Source organism: Coregonus clupeaformis, chromosome 6, assembly GCF_020615455.1.
Source record: "Coregonus clupeaformis isolate EN_2021a chromosome 6, ASM2061545v1, whole genome shotgun sequence".
Taxonomy (NCBI): domain Eukaryota; kingdom Metazoa; phylum Chordata; class Actinopteri; order Salmoniformes; family Salmonidae; genus Coregonus; species Coregonus clupeaformis.
The window spans coordinates 36,664,115-36,682,186 of NC_059197.1; the positions used below are offsets into that span (position 1 = coordinate 36,664,115).

The window sequence follows — 18,072 nt, forward strand, 5'->3', positions numbered from 1 at the left end:
AATGCCAAGAGTGTGCAAAGCTGTCATCAAGGCAGAGGGTGGCTACTTTGAAGATTCTCAAATATAAAATCTACTTTGATTTGTTGAACACTTTTATGTTTACTACATGAATCCATATGTGTTATTTCATAATTTTGATGTCTTCACTATTATTCTACAATGTGGAAAATAGTACAAATAAAGAAAAACCCTTGAATGAGTAGGTGTGTCCAAACTTTTGACTGGTAGTGTATATATGGCTCTGGGAAATGGTTAGGGCCATTATACGGACACTGAGACGGAGATGAGAGGATAGGGTCATGTCCTTTAACACATCCAGACTCGGAGACGGAAAACATCATCCCAATTTCAAAGATAGCTGAGTAGCAGAGCAATTAACAGACCCCAAAAAATGATGACAGCTTTTGAATGGGCAAATAGATTGTCACTCAGAGAGGAAGGAAGGCTGACAGACACTTAGGTCTGCATCCCAAATGGCACCCTATTCCATACTTAGCGCACTACCTTTGACCAGAGCCCAGTGTGTGTCTGTCCTTATAAACCTGTACCTGTAACCCCTGCCTTGTAGAAGTGGGTTATAATAATATCCACCACACACACCCCCATCCATGCCTAACTCTGTAGATAGCAGCCTTTGTCGTCCTCCCTCCCAGTCTCTTCTTCTACGGCCTTCCTCTCTTCAAACATCTCCCTGATAAATGGTTATTCAAATGGAAGCTTTGAGAACGCAGCTCTGCTCCCAGGAGTAAACTCTGCCACAGCGCTGAAACTCAATGAGCACCACAGAGGATTTACGAATCTCAAATGGCACCCTATTCCCACTACTTTTTACCAGGGCCCATATAGAGAATAGGGTGCCATTTGGGACACAATCTTGGGTCTGATGATTTCAAACTGTGGTCGATGATCAAATGCTGCACTTGCAGCCACAAACATCACAACCACAAACATCACAACCACAAATATCACAATATCACAACCACAAATATCACAGCCACAAATATCACAGCCATAACCATCACAACCACAAATATTACTACCACCACGGCCGTGTTCAGTGGGGAAGAAAACAGGAGAAAACGGAGTGAAACAGGTAATAGCTCCACTTGTCCAATAAAAAATGTTTCAAAAATGTTCAAAATGTGCCTGTGTGCCTTACTGAACACGACCTTGCAGAGAGCTCACAACAGGAAGGAGCAGTGACAGGAGAGTCAGTCAATCAATCAATCAAGCATCAATCAACCAGCAATGAGGAGCATTCTCACATCGTTGGTGTTGACGTGCCAGGCCATGTCGCCATAGGAGACCAGCTGACCGTTGACATAGCAACGGATCTCACTGTTCCTCCAGCGGTTGTAGATATGGACGATGCAGATCATGTACCACTGAAACACAGAGAGGAGAGAGAGGGTTAGAGAGAGCGAGTGAGTGAGTGAGTGAGTGAGAGAGAGAGAGAGAGAGAGAGAGAGAGAGAGAGAGAGAGAGAGAGAGAGAGAGAGAGAGAGAGAGAGAGAGAGAGAGAGAGAGAGAGAGTGTGAGTGAGTGTGTGTGTGTGTGTGCACGTGCGTGCGTGTGGATGCAGGTCCACACCAGTGTGAATTTAATTAAAATTTAAAACATTAAAAAAGTTCTCATTTTTAAATAGAACTATACTAAATATAATCATGTCACCAAATAATTGATTAAAACACACTATTTTGCAAAGGTCTACAGTAGCCTCAACAGCACTCTGTAGGGTAGCACCAGGGTGTAGCCGGAGGACAGCTAGCGTCCGTCCTCCTCTGAGTAAATTGACTTCAATACAAAACCTAGGAGAATCATGGTTCTCACCCCCTTCCATAGACTTACACAGTAATTATGACAACTTCCGGAGGACGTCCTCCAACCTATCAGAGCTATTGCAGCATGAACTGACATGTTGTCCACCCAATCAAAGGATCAGATAAGTAATCTAGTACTGAAAGCATAAGCTACAGCTAGCTAGCTCTGCAGTGCATCAAATGTGGTGAGTAGTTGACTCAAAGAGAGAGAAAGAAAATAGTTGAACAGTTTTGAACAAATTCATTTCTTCCTAAATGAAGGAGAAGCAACAGAGAAATAAAGAGGGAGAGAGATTGTCATTTTCTTTCACTTTCAGTTTCACTTACTTAGCTAGCAAATGCAGCTAGCTAGTTTAGCCTACTGAAACACCCTGCTCAAACAGAGGGATGCTATGTTAGCTAGCTGGCTATGACTATCCAACACAACACTAGAACTCTTCCAAGTCAAGGTAAGCTTTTGGTTTTACTAATTTATTGCCACCGGGGCCCGCCGGTGTAACTGCTTACTGACTGTACACTGTAAAGTTACTGCATGATTGTAGCGGGTTTACTAACGCGTTAGTTCTATTAGCTTAATTTAGCTAATATGGTGACAACGATGTAGGCTGTGTGTAGTGGTTTGGCTTGGAAAGGTTTTTTCGCCTGCTCACATACAGCTGATGTGTTGTGCACAAGGGAAGGGAAGAGGTGAAAGGAGGAGAGCGCATAACGTAGATGCGAGAAGGAATACAACGTGGCTGCTATGAAACTGTGAATTGTGTTTACGCGTGATCAGGGGTGTATTCATTCCACCAATTCTGTTGAAAAACGTTTCTTAAACAGAAGCAAACGGAACAAAACAGGGATAAACATACCTGAATTTGTCCAATAGAAACTCTTGTTTGCAACTGTTGGACTAATGATTACACCCACTATCAGCTAGATGCAGGCAAGAGTGTGCAAGGCGGTATTGAATGTCACTGTCTGTCCATGTGTCACTCTCTGTCACATCAAATTTGTCTTTCGACCTGTGTGCACCTACGTGTAAACTTTCATTCATAGGCTAGGTTGTATCAACCTCATGATGTGTATAGGGAAAATGTGAGTATCATGTAGTAGCCTAAACCTATCGCTGTTACATTTAACTGGGTGAACGGAATATGAATGACAGTCATCCAATATGCTGTAATAGAAATAAGGCCATATTCATGAAAAAAAATGGTCCTCCCTTATCTGTAACGGCACTGCCCGCCACTAATCCACACATAATAACACTAGAAACTACAACCCATTCAATCCCACTGTATGAACAGGGTTTTAAACACATCCTAATGTGTTTGCATTGCAGTCACCCAGATCATCTAGAGACCAAATAGGATAATGTGATTCAGTAGCTCTGATCTCATACATATTGCAGAGACAATAGCAGTATTACAAAGGCCTACTGCATAGCATAGATAACACAGTATTACAGAACATACAGTTATCCATACATTCTGCATGGTATAGACAACACAGTATCCCAGACCATACAGGTTCTCTGATACATACGAAAATCTAACCTGTAAACGGATCATCTCAATTTAAGGCTTTAAATGAAGCAATTCCAGCTGCAACCCTCACTATGTTGATCTACTACAGATCAAAAGGATTTAAACACATCATTAACATGACTATGGCAGAGTGAATCAGATTACTCCAGTTGACTATTAAGAGGCAATGTCCCCTTTAAGATCACTTTTAATCACCAGGAGATCAGATAATTGATTTGAGGATATCTTTAGATCAAAGTCTGCCCTCTACTTTAATGACTTGGTGCAGAGAGGAGAGGGCGAGAGGGGGAATTTAATTCCAAACATAGTACTGCACTATGTAGAGTATAGGGTGTCATGTGACACACCATGGTTGCTGACAGCTGTTTAACCCAAGGCTGTAATTGTCTGACAGAAGCCTTGAACCAGCCTGCTATCTCTACTGGGACAGAGACAGGTAGGGTGTCAGACATCCCAAGCTACATTACACTCCCTCTCTACACTCTCATCTCATCTCACTGTGCACCCAGCTGCTCCTGTGAGGAGGTCCCTGTGGGACTGTTAAACAGAACAGGTAATGATGTTCTCTCTCTCCCTGGTCTGAGGAGACTGGAGGCACTCTCTGCTACTGGCTAGGCTTCTGATAGCAGTGCTGGCCAAGTCTAGTGGTGGCAGAAGTCTGGGGTATATTGAGATCCACATGCGGAGCACAAACTATTTGAGGGAGGGGAGGAGGAGAAGGAGGGAGGAGTGTTTCGTTGTGACAGATGTTTGTCTATCCTAACAATTGTGCTGTATTTTCTGTCCCTGATGATCTGTTAATAAAGTCAAACTGCCCACAATGTATATGATCAATTATAAACTTGACGGTTCGAGCCCTGAATGCTGATTGGCTGACAGCTGTGGTATATCACACCGTATACCACAGTATGACAAAACATTTATTTTTACTGCTCTAATTACGTTGGTAACCAGTTTATAATAGCAATAAGGCACCTCGGGGGGTTTGTGGTATATGGCCAATATACATACCACGGCTAAGGGCTGTATCCAGGCACTTCGTGCCTAAGAACAGCCCTTAGCCGTGGTATATTGGCCATATACCACACCTCCTCGTGCCTTATTGCTTAATTATGTAATATACCGTACCAACACAGCAGAATGCAGTCCTCCATACACAAAATGCCTTTTCCAAACTACAGTTATACTAGGTTTGCTGTAAAGATGTTCTAAAGTTTTATTAAGATGATGTCACTGTTAGATACCAGAGGCTGTATGCATCAAGCATCTCAGTGCTCATTTAGGATTGATTAAGCCTTTTAGATCACAATGAATAAGATTACATGGATCCTAGATCAGCACTGATCCTAGATCAGCACTCCAACTCGGAGGCTGCATTTACACAGGCAGCCCAATTCAGATCTTTTGCCAATTATTTGCATACCTGATACCTATCTGATCTTTTCCCTAATGTGTAAACAGCACAAAACCACATGGAATCTCATCTTTTGACTTCCGATTTATACCACCTCCATATGTGGATCTCAATCCTGATACAAATCCGATCCTCCATATGCGACCTCTGTCTGGACAGTCAGATCAGATATTTGTTTTGCTCTGAAGTGGGTTTTTTGCACACGATCTGCTGAACCATGACCACCACCCCAACATTTAAAGGAACAGTGACAGGAAATGAGCATTGCATCTGTGTGCTACTTCAGAGGCTGCATCGGTGTGAATGGGCAAATCTGATATGGGTCACATTGACTGTGGACAGTCAGAAAAAGAGATTGGATACAGAAAGAAAATCTGATTTGGGTAGGGTGGCAGTATAAACACAGCCTAAAACGCTTGATAAATATGACCACAGAGATCATTATGGGGTTTTCCTGATAGTACCAACATGGCAACAGGCTGGTGGTCAGGCCTCATCCATAACATACTGACCAGATCCATACAGTCCTATAGAGCAGCAGACTGATGATCCTATTCTATCAGCAGCACCTCAACACACCATCACTCACATATGGGACCTGCACACTGCTACATAAGCCCTCTACTGATCATCAGCTATGTGACCTGTAGGCTGGTGTAAGCACACTGACAATTGATCACTACCAGGGTAACAGATGAAACGTAGTTACCCTAGTAGTCTCCACTTGGATGGCGGAACTGCTAGCTTTTTGGTGGCGCAAGTCGCTAAAAACTTTTCAGGACGGCAGTCGTGTGTGTTTGCAAGGCAGAGGTCCTGGGTTCTGGTATCGGTTTGAGATGGTACAATTAAGCAAGCACAGTGGCGTCCGTCAAAGCATCTCTTACCTTCCTAGGTTGAAAGTCATATTTGACACAGTGCTGGAAGCCTTTGCCTTTAGACTTCAGTGATGTCACGATCAGACAGTTGCCCACGAAATGTGCAGAGTAGCCGATTCCTTTACTGGTGCGAAAGCTGCAAAATAAACAGTTTCAAAATTACGAGGTGCGAACATTACATTTCTGATTTCAGATTGGCTCCCTCGATTTGATGTTTCACATTGTAGATACTCAGGAAAAATTATGCCTTTCTCTCACTGGAGGAATGATTATCTTGTATCTATCAGGTTTATGTCAACCAAACACTATCCACACCAGAAGGATAATGATAGTAACTACTGTCAACCAAACACTATCCACACCAGAATAATAATGATAGCAACTACTGTCAACCAAACACTATCCACACCAGAAGGATAATGATAGTAACTACTGTCAACCAAACACTATCCACACCAGAATAATAATGATAGCAACTACTGTCAACCAAACACTATCCACACCAGAAGGATAATGATAGTAACTACTGTGTCTGTTTCTGACTAATTCATGATAACTTTTCCACTCTGGTCATCTCTCCCTTTATCTCGCCCTCTCTCTGTCACTCCCTCTCTTATTCTCCCAGGCTGTTTCTCTCCACTCCTCTCCTCTCCCTTTCATCTCCTCCCTCCCCTCCCCTCCCCATGCTCCTCTCAGTCCTCTACTTTCCTCTACTCCCCTCCTCTCCACTCCCCTCCTCTACTCCTCTCTAGGGACTCCTCTCCGTATCTATCTGGAGAAGCGGTTGATAAACGCTCCTCTTGAGGCTATTGATCTCTCTGTTAATTACCCACAATCCTCCACCAGACGTGGGCGGTGTTGGCCAGACATTAGAGTCTACATTAATAGTCGTTACCGTTGTACCTCCCCCTTACAGCCCATATGCCCTGTCTCTGTACTTCCCTCTGCAGCCTGCCTCTGATCCCAGCCTGTACACACACACACACACACACACACACACACACACACACACACACACACACACACACACACACACACACACACACACACACACACACACACACACACACACACACACACACACACACACACACACACACACACACACACACACACACACACACACACACACACACACAAACTTGTACCAGCCTCCACAGTACAGACCTGGGCTGGTTTTAATCACTCTAATCAGGACTCATTCCTCCTTTATCCATTATACTGCACTACTTCATCAAGAGGAATGGAGTCCTCAGGCAGAGCTGCTTATAAACTTGAAACCTTGAAAAGTGAATGAAATGAAAAACAACTTGTGGTCATAATCTGTTTACAGGTCAGAGGTCAAACAAAAAGTTACTGGGACCCCACTAGACAGACGTCAGTTCAACGTCTAGTTTTGAATTACATCTGAGTTGTCAACTAACGTGAATTCAACAAGAAATAAACAAACAAAAATAATTGGATTTAGGTTAAAAAATATGAAATTCCCTTACGTTTAATGACTTTTTGCAAATCCAATCAGTTTTCCATGTTGATTCAAAATCATCACATTGAATTGTTTTGAAGAAATGATGTGGAAACAATGTTGATTGAACCAGTTTTTGCCCAGTGGGTCAGTACAACAGGTGGAGGGACTGTTTGGGTGCTGGTGAAAAGGACAACAGCTGTACATAAAATTATTATTTATTCACTTAGATCTCATAGGTTTCAACCAGGTTGGCTTTGCAAACGATACTGATCATCTGCAGTTGTGTTTATGTACCATTGCTTCATGTGTATTCATCAGTAAAGACATGGTTTATAAGCTCACCAGTGGAGATATGGTTTATATGAACTACTCACCAGTAGAGATATGGTTTATATGAACTACTCACCAGTAGAGATATGGTTTATATGTACTACTAACCAGTAGAGATATGGTTTATATGAACTACTCACCAGTAGAGATATGGTTTATATGAACTACTCACCAGTAGAGATATGGTTTATATGAACTACTAACCAGTAGAGATATGGTTTATATGAACTACTCACCAGTAGAGATATGGTTTATATGAACTACTCACCAGTAGAGATATGGTTTATATGAACTACTCACCAGTAGAGATATGGTTTATATGAACTACTCACCAGTAGAGATATGGTTTATATGAACTACTCACCAGTAGAGATATGGTTTATATGTACTACTAACCAGTAGAGATATGGTTTATATGAACTACTCACCAGTAGAGATATGGTTTATATGAACTACTCACCAGTAGAGATATGGTTTATATGTACTACTAACCAGTAGAGATATGGTTTATATGAACTACTCACCAGTAGAGATATGGTTTATATGTACTACTAACCAGTGGAGATATGGTTTATATGAACTACTAACCAGTAGAGATATGGTTTATATGAACTACTCACCAGTAGAGATATGGTTTATATGAACTACTCACCAGTAGAGATATGGTTTATATGTACTACTAACCAGTAGAGATATGGTTTATATGAACTACTCACCAGTAGAGATATGGTTTATATGAACTACTCACCAGTAGAGATATGGTTTATATGTACTACTAACCAGTAGAGATATGGTTTATATGAACTACTCACCAGTAGAGATATGGTTTATATGAACTACTAACCAGTAGAGATATGGTTTATATGAACTACTAACCAGTAGAGATATGGTTTATATGAACTACTCACCAGTAGAGATATGGTTTATATGTACTACTCACCAGTAGAGATATGGTTTATATGTACTACTCACCAGTAGAGATATGGTTTATATGTACTACTCACCAGTAGAGATATGGTTTATATGAACTACTCACCAGTAGAGATATGGTTTATATGAACTACTAACCAGTAGAGATATGGTTTATGTGAACTACTCACCAGTAGAGATATGGTTTATATGAACTACTAACCAGTAGAGATATGGTTTATGTGAACTACTCACCAGTAGAGATATGGTTTATATGTACTACTCACCAGTAGAGATATGGTTTATGTGAACTACTCACCAGTAGAGATATGGTTTATATGAACTACTAACCAGTAGAGATATGGTTTATGTGAACTACTCACCAGTAGAGATATGGTTTATATGTACTACTCACCAGTAGAGATATGGTTTATGTGAACTACTCACCAGTAGAGATATGGTTTATATGAACTACTCACCAGTAGAGATATGGTTTATATGAACTACTAACCAGTAGAGATATGGTTTATATGAACTACTCACCAGTAGAGATATGGTTTGTCTTTGTCGACGTTGATGTTGTTTAGAGGGTCCATTCTGAACCAGGTGTTGAGAGTGAAGCCATTCTGGTATGGCCACTTAGCAATGGGAGGCAGCGCTATGGCCTGGAGAGAGAAAGGAGAGAGAGAGAGAGAGAAAGGAGAGAGAGAGAGAGAGAGAGAGAGAGAGAGAGAGAGAGAGAGAGAGAGAGAGAGAGAGAGAGAGAGAGAGAGAGAGAGAGAGAGAGAAAGAAAGAGAGAGCGAGAGAGAGAGAGAGAGAGAGGAGAGCGAGAGAGAGAGAGAGAGAAAGAGAGAGAGAGAAAGAAAGAGAGAGAGAAAGAGAGAGAGCGAAAGAGAGAGAAAGAAAGAGAGAGAGAGAAAGAGAAAGAGAAAGAGAGAGAGAGAAAGAAAGAGAGAGAGAGAAAGAGAAAGAGAGAGATACCTATCATAGACTTCAGAGGAAGAGTCATCTCTAAACCGAATAACGCAACAAACATACTGCAGTCGTGTGATGGTTCTTTAGATGGTGGATGGATGACACTCTATGAAGACAAACACTGGATGGAGACGAATTACTCTTTTGCAGATTTAGGAGGCGTTCCCCTGCTCAGACGTTGCATGCATCAACCAGTGGTTGCATACCACGTCATCGACAGTGCTGTTGGGCACCAGATTGCAATAACATATGATGTGGTTAGCTGATACGTAAAATACCTATCCAGGCATTGTAAGATCTGGCATGCATCAGCAACGCCTGGGCAGAAGAACGCACCCTTTATAATGAACTGACCACATCTACAGCCATGCATCAACTCAACCGCTTCCTGTTCTCTTGCAACAATTAATGAACATCTGACCAATCAGAATAGAAAAGGGTAGGTGCTAGGTAGATAATCAATTACAATTCCAAACAGCTGATTCACCATATTATAGTGGCAGATTCCTACAGTTGAAGTCGGAAGTTTACATACACTTAGGTTGGAGTCATTAAAACTCGTTTTTCAACCACTCCACAAATGTCTTGTTAACAAACTATAGTTTTGGCAAGTCGGTTAGGACATCTACTTTGTGCATGACACAAGTAATTTTTCCAACAATTGTTTACAGACAGATTATTTCACTTATAATTCACTGTATCACAATTCCAGTGGGTCAGAAGTTTACATACACTAAGTTGACTGTGCCTTTAAACAGCTTGGAAAATTCCAGAAAATGATGTCATGGCTTTAGAAGCTTCTGATAGTCTAATTGACATCATTTGAGTCAATTGGAGGTGTACCTGTGGATGTATTTCAAGGCCTACCTTCAAACTAAGTGCCTCTTTGCTTGACATCATGGGAAAATCTAAAGAAATCAGCCAAGACCTCAGAAAAAGAATTGTAGACCTCCACAAGTCTAGTTCATCCTTGGGAGCAATTTCCAAACGCCTGAAGGTACCACGTTCATCTGTACAAACAATAGTACGCAAGTATAAACACCAAGGGACCACGCAGTCGTCATACCGCTCAGGAAGGAGATGCGTTCTGTCTCCTAGAGATGAACGTACTTTGGTGCAAAAAGTGCAAATCAATCCCAGAACAACAGCAAAGGACCTTGTGAAGATGCTGGAGGAAACTTGTACAAATGTATCTATATCCACAGTAAAACGAGTCCTATATCGACATAACCTGAAAGGCCGCTCAGCAAGGAAGAAGCCACTGCCCCAAAACCGCCATAAAAAAAGCCAGACTACGGTTTGCAACTGCACATGGGGACAAAGATTGTACTTTTTTGAGAAATGTCCTCTGGTCTGATGAAATAAAAATATAACTGTTTGGCCATAATTACCATTGTTATGTTTGAAGGAAAAAGGGGGTGGCTTGCAAGCCGAAGAACACCATCCCAACCGTGAAGCACAGGGGTGGCAGCATCATGCTGTGGGGGTGCTTTGCTTCAGGAGGGACTGGTGCACTTCACAAAATAGATGGCATCATGAGGAAGGAAAATTAGGTGGATATATTGAAGAAACATCTCAAGACATCAGTCAGGAAGTTAAACGCTTGGTCGCAAATAGGCCTTCCAAATGGACAATGACCCCAAGCATACTTCCAAAGTTGTGGCAAAATGGCTTAAGGACAACAAAGTCAAGGTATTGGAGTGGCCATCACAAAGCCCTGACCTCAATCCTATAGAATATTTGTGGGCAGAACTGAAAGTGTGTGTGAGCAAGGAGGCCTACAAACCTGACTCAGTTACACCAGCTCTGTCAGGAGGAATGGGACAAAATGCACCCAACTTATTGTGGGAAGCTTGTGGAATGCTACCCAAAACGTTTGGCCCAAGTTAAACAATTTAAAGGCAATGCTACCAAATACTAATTGAGTGTATGTAAACTTCTGACCCACTGGGAATGTGATGAAAGAAATAAAAGCTTAAATAAATCATTCTCTCTACTATTATTCTGACATTTCACATTCTTAAAATAAAGTGGTGATCCTAACTGACCTAAAACAGGGAATTTTTACTAGGATTAAATGTCAGGAATTGTGAAAAACTGAGTTTAAATGTATTTGGCTAAGGTGTATGTAAACTTCAGACTTCAACTGTACAGTTTATGTATAACTTTTTTCAGCTCTTCACACAAACTTTTTTTTTTTCAGTGTATAATAAGAGGGAATGTCCACATCACCAGGCTAGCCCAGCCCAGACCAGAGTGTAAAGTCTTACCGCAGCACTGCGTCCGGGGAAGTTGAAGAAAGTGTCTGGACCGTGTCTCTGAGGCATCTGGTTCAGAACAGACAGCAGCTTCACTGCATGCCTTGGCTGAAGAGGAGCGATGGTGGTAGGAGAAGAGATGGAGGGAGGAGAGAGAGAAGAGATAGAGGGAGGAGAAAGGGAAAGAAGGAGGTGGGGAGAGAGATGAGATAAAAGGAGGATGAAAGATGGAGGGAGAAGAGAGCAAAGAGATGGAGGGAAGAGACAGAGAGGAGACATGAAGGGACAAAGGGAAAAGGGAAGAGAAGAGGGAAGAGAAAGAAGAGATGGAGGGAAGAGATGAGAGAATACTGTATATGAGCCATGTTCATCACGTACAACAGGTGATTCTTAACCCCAACTTGTAACCTCTCCTTCTCCTCCCATGACTTACCCAGAGTCCTCTACTCCTACAACTTACCCAGAGCCCTCGGTCTCCCCTCAGCATACTGAACAGCAGTTTGAGCTCCTTCACTGTGATGCTGTAGCTGGCCAGCACTCCTAACATATCCACCAGCAGGTCTACAGACACACACACACACATTAGTGTTGAGTTGGTACTTCAATTTCCTCACTTGCAGATAGGGGTTCATTATTTACTGTAAAACATCCACAATAGAAACATGCCCTCATATTTCACAATATAATTAAAAAGAGTTGAAAAGTGCCATGCCTTTAGTTTGCCCTCTGAAATGTAATTTTACTCTAAACTGTCATTATAAAACACACTGTGACTAATGATATTTTCTCTTTTCAATTTTTCCTCTCTTTTAAGCCAGAGGAATTTCAATATGCTTAAAATATTAACTTAATCCACATCCATCCACCCAGCACTCTGCAGTGGGTACTGTACTGTACTGCAGGCTTCCTGTAAGCACCTGGCCATGGAACAAGCTCTATGGACTATTTCTTCAGCGTGTGTGTGTGTGTGTTTGTTTGCTTGCTTGCCTACATACTTGCTTGCTTATGTTCGTTTACCTGCAATCATGTCATCAACGGAGCTCATCTTCAGCAGCACCTGCTCTATGAGGCCCACCTCAGTGCTGGTCTGGAGGTTACGGACACTCTTCCTGAGGATGGCTGTGAACATGGACCACACCTCAGCCTGGCAGGTCACATCACAGTGCTCCAACAGCTCTACCATACAGCCCAGGCTCTCCGCCGCCGCTATGATGAAGTTCTGCTCCAGGTCAAACTCACCCCCCACCAGCTAGAGAGGAGAGAGGGAGGGAGGGAGGGGAGAGAGGGAGGGAGGGGAGAGAGGGAGGGGAGGGGAGAGAGGGAGGGGAGGGAAGGGATGGAGAGGGAGAGACAAGAGGGGGTATGAGATTAACAGGCATGATTGCCAGTTCAGTAAGAGAGAGGCCTTTTCCTCTAAGAGACTGTGATTGTATTTTAAAAGGCTCTGAAATACGAAGGGTTGTAATCTAAAATCCCATGTTGGTTGGAAAGTGGACGGGAAGGGGTATACCGATCACCCAACAATCAATATTTATATTCTTGAAGCTCAACGGGCAATTAATTGGGCGCCTCTAGTAGCGTGAACATACAGAGAACACATGGTACAGAGGCTGCATCTTGACTGGTGGGCATGGAGGCAGACATGCAGAAAATAGGGTCAGAAACCCTCCAGGTAGCATCACTGGGACTGACAAGACAGAGCCTGCAGGAAATAAGGTAAGAACTAATAGCAAATCTAGCGAAAAAGAGAGAGCGCAAAAACGCGTGAGAGAGGTGGGTGTGAAAGAGAGAGGGGGCGAGTAATAAGCAATCTGATGTGGTTCAATGGCCAAGCTGTTCAGACAACCGACCCCTATAAAGCAGAGCTTACAGTAACAAACCCCTGCTAAATATAGACTGTGTTCACACTGTTGCACACTGAACAGACTACCTGGGTCCAACAGACTGCACAGGTCTTCTCTACCCCACCATCTCTTCTCCCTCCCCTCTCCCTCCCCTCTCCTCTCTTCTCCTCTCCCCTCTCCTCTCTCCTCTCTCTTCTCTTCTACTCTCCTCTCTTCTCCCTCTTCTCTTCTACTCTCCCTCCCCTCTTCTCTCTGTTCTCCTCCCCTCCTCATCCCTCCTCTCCTCTCCCTCCCCTCTTCTCTCTTCTCTTCTACTCTCCTCTCCCTCCCCTCTTCTCTCTCTTCTCTTCTACTCTCCTCTCCCTCCCCTCTTCTCTCTCTTCTCTTCTCCTCTACTCTCTTCTGCTCTCCTCATCCTCCTCTCCTCATCCTCCCCTCCCCTCTATTTTCCTCTCTACTCTGCTTTGTCTAAAGTTAATATTCCTTTTCATTTATTTACCCTTCATTCTATTTTGGTAGATCTCAGCTCCAGTAGTAATTGTTATGTTATCAATGTGTCTTAGTGACCTTAGTGTGAGAATACCTGTCTGGTACTAGAGTACAGGGCCCAGGGAAAGTATTCCTATGGAATTTAACATCTTGACAAAAACGTCATTTTCAATGAGAGGAATTGATTTTCAGAGGAGACTGTGTGCAGTTGAAGTTAGGATAATGTCTGAGGTATTATGAAAAATAGGACCAGATCAATCATGTTTATTTACTTTCTCATCTACACCAGAGAACCAGGATTCTGACTAAGAACTAGCTTCTCCATTACATTGTGGGTTGAGCAAACAACCTCAACATTTTTACTGCAAATGCATTGGCAGGCTAGTAGGCCATGGTATAGAGAGATAGAGGAGAGACAAAGAATCCTGCTGTCTGGGCTGAACCTAATCTTTCTCTCCTACAGTACCTCTCCATCGCCCTGTCCATTCATCCCTCCATTCATCACTCCATCCCTCCCTTCATCCACAGACAGCAAGCAGCAGACTAATTACAGTTTCACATCCTAGTAATCTGCAGCCATTGTGCTCAGAGAGGAGAGGAGGAGAGGTATAGATGAAGACATGGGATGCGTCCTCAATGACACCCTATTCCCTATTTAGTGCTCTGGTCAAAAGTCTCTGGTCAAAAGTAGTGCACTAAATAGGGAATAGAGTGGCATTTGGGACGTAGACATGGACACAGATTAGCCACTTAGGCTGCGTTTAGACAGGCAGCAAAATGTGGATCTTTTTTTCACTAATTGGTCTTTTGACCAATCAGATCAGCTCTAAAAAAGATCTGATGTGAAAAGACCTGATGTGCTTGGTCAAAAGAACTGTCAGACTGTTAGAGTAATTATACCAGCCATTATACATACCACTTTAACCACTTCAACTGGCTCAACCATGCTACAGCATAATCAATGCTAAGAACTCAATGGAAGAAAATGTATACACGTATCCTTTAGCTTGAGAGTTTGTTTAAACTATATGTTAGAAGAACTCGAGGGTAATCAAAGACTCAGCGGATTCAGAAATCTAGGTACATTATGTAAGCCTGAGGTATGCCAGAGGCAAGGAGAGCTAACACGATGTACATTGAATGTCTGCATTCTAAACTCCAGGGATATGTCCCAAATAGCACCCTATTCCCTATATAGTGCACTACTTTTGACCAGAGCCATTTGGGACGCTCCAATAAGCCAGAGAGAGGAAAGCAGAGAAGAGAGAGCAGAGAGGAGAGAGCAGAGAGGAGAGAACAGAGAGGAGAGAACAGAGAGGAGAGAGCAGAGAAGAGAGAGGAGAGAGCAGAGAGGAGAGAGCAGAGAGGAGAGAACAGAGAGGAGAGAACAGAGAGGAGAGAGCAGAGAGGAGAGAACAGAGAGGAGAGAGCAGAGAGGAGAGAACAGAGAGCAGAGAGCAGAGAACAGAGAGGAGAGAACAGAGAGGAGAGAGCAGAGAGGAGAGAGCAGAGAGGAGAGAGGAGAGAACAGAGAGGAGAGAGCAGAGAGGAGAGAGCAGAGAGGAGAGAACAGAGAGGAGAGAACAGAGAACAGAGAGGAGAGAGCAGAGAGGAGAGAACAGAGAGGAGAGATTAGAGAACAGAGAGGAGAGAACAGAGAGGAGAGAACAGAGAGGAGAGAGCAGAGAGGAGAGAGCAGAGAGGAGAGAGCAGAGAGGAGAGAGCAGAGAGGAGAGAGCACAGAGGAGAGAGGAGAGAGGAGAGAACAGAGAGGAGAGAGCAGAGAGGAGAGAGCAGAGAGCAGAGAACAGAGAGGAGAGAGCACAGAGGAGAGAGCAGAGAACAGAGAGGAGAGAGCACAGAGGAGAGAGCAGAGAACAGAGAGGAGAGAACAGAGAGGAGAGAGCACAGAGGAGAGAGCACAGAGGAGAGAGCACAGAGGAGAGAGCAGAGAGGAGAGAACAGAGAGGAGAGAACAGACAGGAGAGAACAGAGACACAGGGAGTCTAATCATCAACAAAATCTTTAAGTTGAAAAAAAAAATTTGTGCAGTGCAAAGCCTTTTTTTTATAGTATGATGCGATATCTTCAATCGATCATGATCTGCTAGTTGGATGAAAGATAGAAAAAATAACTATTTTTAACATGAAATGTTTAGTATGCACAACAGTGCCACTGTTTCTATTAGCAGAATAACACTTTCATTTACAATCTCTTTCTGGATTAAAAACCATCTTCAAATCAGATTCTTGATTAGGTCCCACAATCACCCAGGCGCCAGATGTCTCTGTGTGAGTAGCTGCATTAAGAATGAGCAGAATGTATATTGGAAACATACAGTCTGGTTACACATAACAATGTACCTCCTCCACCATTTAAGAATATAGTATCTGTTAAGGATTACTAGAAGCAACAGGCTACATATAGATATAGATTCAGTGTTGGTATGGATGGCAGTTTAGCTTAATATGCAATGAGAAAAACAACAACAACCACATTCCATATGGGCAGTGACAGAAATTATACACATTTCAATTTAACTCTACAGTACCACTCACTTTATCTCACTACAACCTCTCCCTCTCTCCCGCTCCCCTCTCAGACTCAGTCTCTACCCCTCCCAACCTTTGCTCTATTCGCTCCATCTTTCTGTGTATTAAACTCCTGACCATTCATCTCTGTTACACTTAACATCCTGATCAGTGATTAGTTCCTTTCTCCTCACTGCATCTTGGCAGGAAGACAAACCAGAGCGAGAGAGAGAGAGACTCTTGGTCACCATGGTGACGGCAGTAGGTTGGACTAGAGACGTAATCTTCAGTAGGTTTCCAGTCTAAACAGTGGACAGTAAATCGGGTTAAAAAAAAAAGAAATATAAGTGAATTCCTATGTTCAGCTGTTGGTGAGAATGAACAGAGGAGAGAAGGAGGAAGAGGAGGCATTACATCAAGATCAATAATATAAAATGGCAAAACAGGTTAAAAAATACAGCTGCTCCATGCTAAGAGGCATCCCATTGTGAAGGCCCAGGCTATACTGCTGTATCCAGCATCAGAGAACACCAGCGTAAGCAGACAGCACATGCTGGGGTGTTGTTTCTGTTTCCTTGTCATCCTGAATAAAAATAAAAGCTGATGGACTGACATTCAGTTCTTCCATTGGTGCAGCAGAGAATGAGTACAGCAGCCATGCAGCAGCAAACCTTCTGGAAAAGAATTAGACGAATCACTCAAAGATCAGCAAAAGTCTCACAGATTAGTCAATGATTGTGTCTGCACCCTGTGTGCCTACACCTAGTCACAGTGATAATAGAACGGCACAACAGGACAAGACCAGGGTTGTATCCAAAATGGCACTCTATTCCCGTTAAACTCCACTACATAGGGAATAGGATGTCATTTGGGACACAACCCAGGGCTAGACCAGAACGGATCAGGTCAGCCTGTGTAAAGTACTCTGACACTGTGACATGTACAGTATCAAATAAAATCACATTTTATTTATCACATACATGTGTTTAGCAGATGTTATTGCGGGTGTAGCGAAATGCTTGTGCTTCTAGCTCTGACAGTGCAGTAATATCTAACAAGTAATATCTAACAATTTCACAACATATACCCAATACACACAAATCTAGTAAGGAATGGAATTTAAGAATATATAATACATATATGGATAAGCAATGACAGAGCAGCATGGACTAAGATACAGTAGAATATTATAGAATAGAATACAGTATATACATATGAGTAATGTTCAATACTTTGCAGGAGTGTGATCTTACACAGCCACTCCAGTAGTCTAAGGGAGTAAACCCAGGGCTCTTCTCTCCCTCCTCAAGACCTGACAAAATGTTCCGACTAGAAAGCCCAGGCTCCCGCTCAGCCCAGTCCAAGCTCTTCACTGTCCTGGGACCCCAATGGTGGAACCAACTTCCCCTTGAAGCTAGGACAGCAGAGTCCCTGCCCAACGTTACCTCTCATTTTTTGGGCCACTGAGCAAATTTTAGGTCTTGTGAGCGGACACTTGAACATTGTGAAAATGTTGTGCAATTTTACAGTGAAGACTTTACAGTTTTAGACAGTAGGCTACTGTGACTATTTGAGCATAATGTAGGCCTACCAACAAGCCCAATGGAGCAAATCCCATAACATTTT

The 18,072-nt window shown here is 42.8% G+C and overlaps 1 protein-coding gene across 2 annotated transcripts in view; it reads right to left on the minus strand.

Moving 5' to 3' along the window:
• Positions 1-18,072, minus strand: part of LOC121567869 (neurobeachin-like) — a 311,893-nt gene that overhangs the window by 221,192 nt on the left and 72,629 nt on the right. For both annotated transcript variants that reach the window (XM_045220277.1, XM_045220272.1), the window contains exons 2-7: positions 12,600-12,831; positions 12,043-12,143; positions 11,595-11,690; positions 8,892-9,013; positions 5,651-5,777; positions 1,266-1,385 (exon numbers count right to left, since the gene is read on the minus strand). In XM_045220277.1, coding sequence (XP_045076212.1) covers positions 1,266-1,385; positions 5,651-5,777; positions 8,892-9,013; positions 11,595-11,690; positions 12,043-12,143; positions 12,600-12,831 — 798 coding nt within the window. The remainder of the gene's footprint in view (positions 1-1,265; positions 1,386-5,650; positions 5,778-8,891; positions 9,014-11,594; positions 11,691-12,042; positions 12,144-12,599; positions 12,832-18,072) is intronic.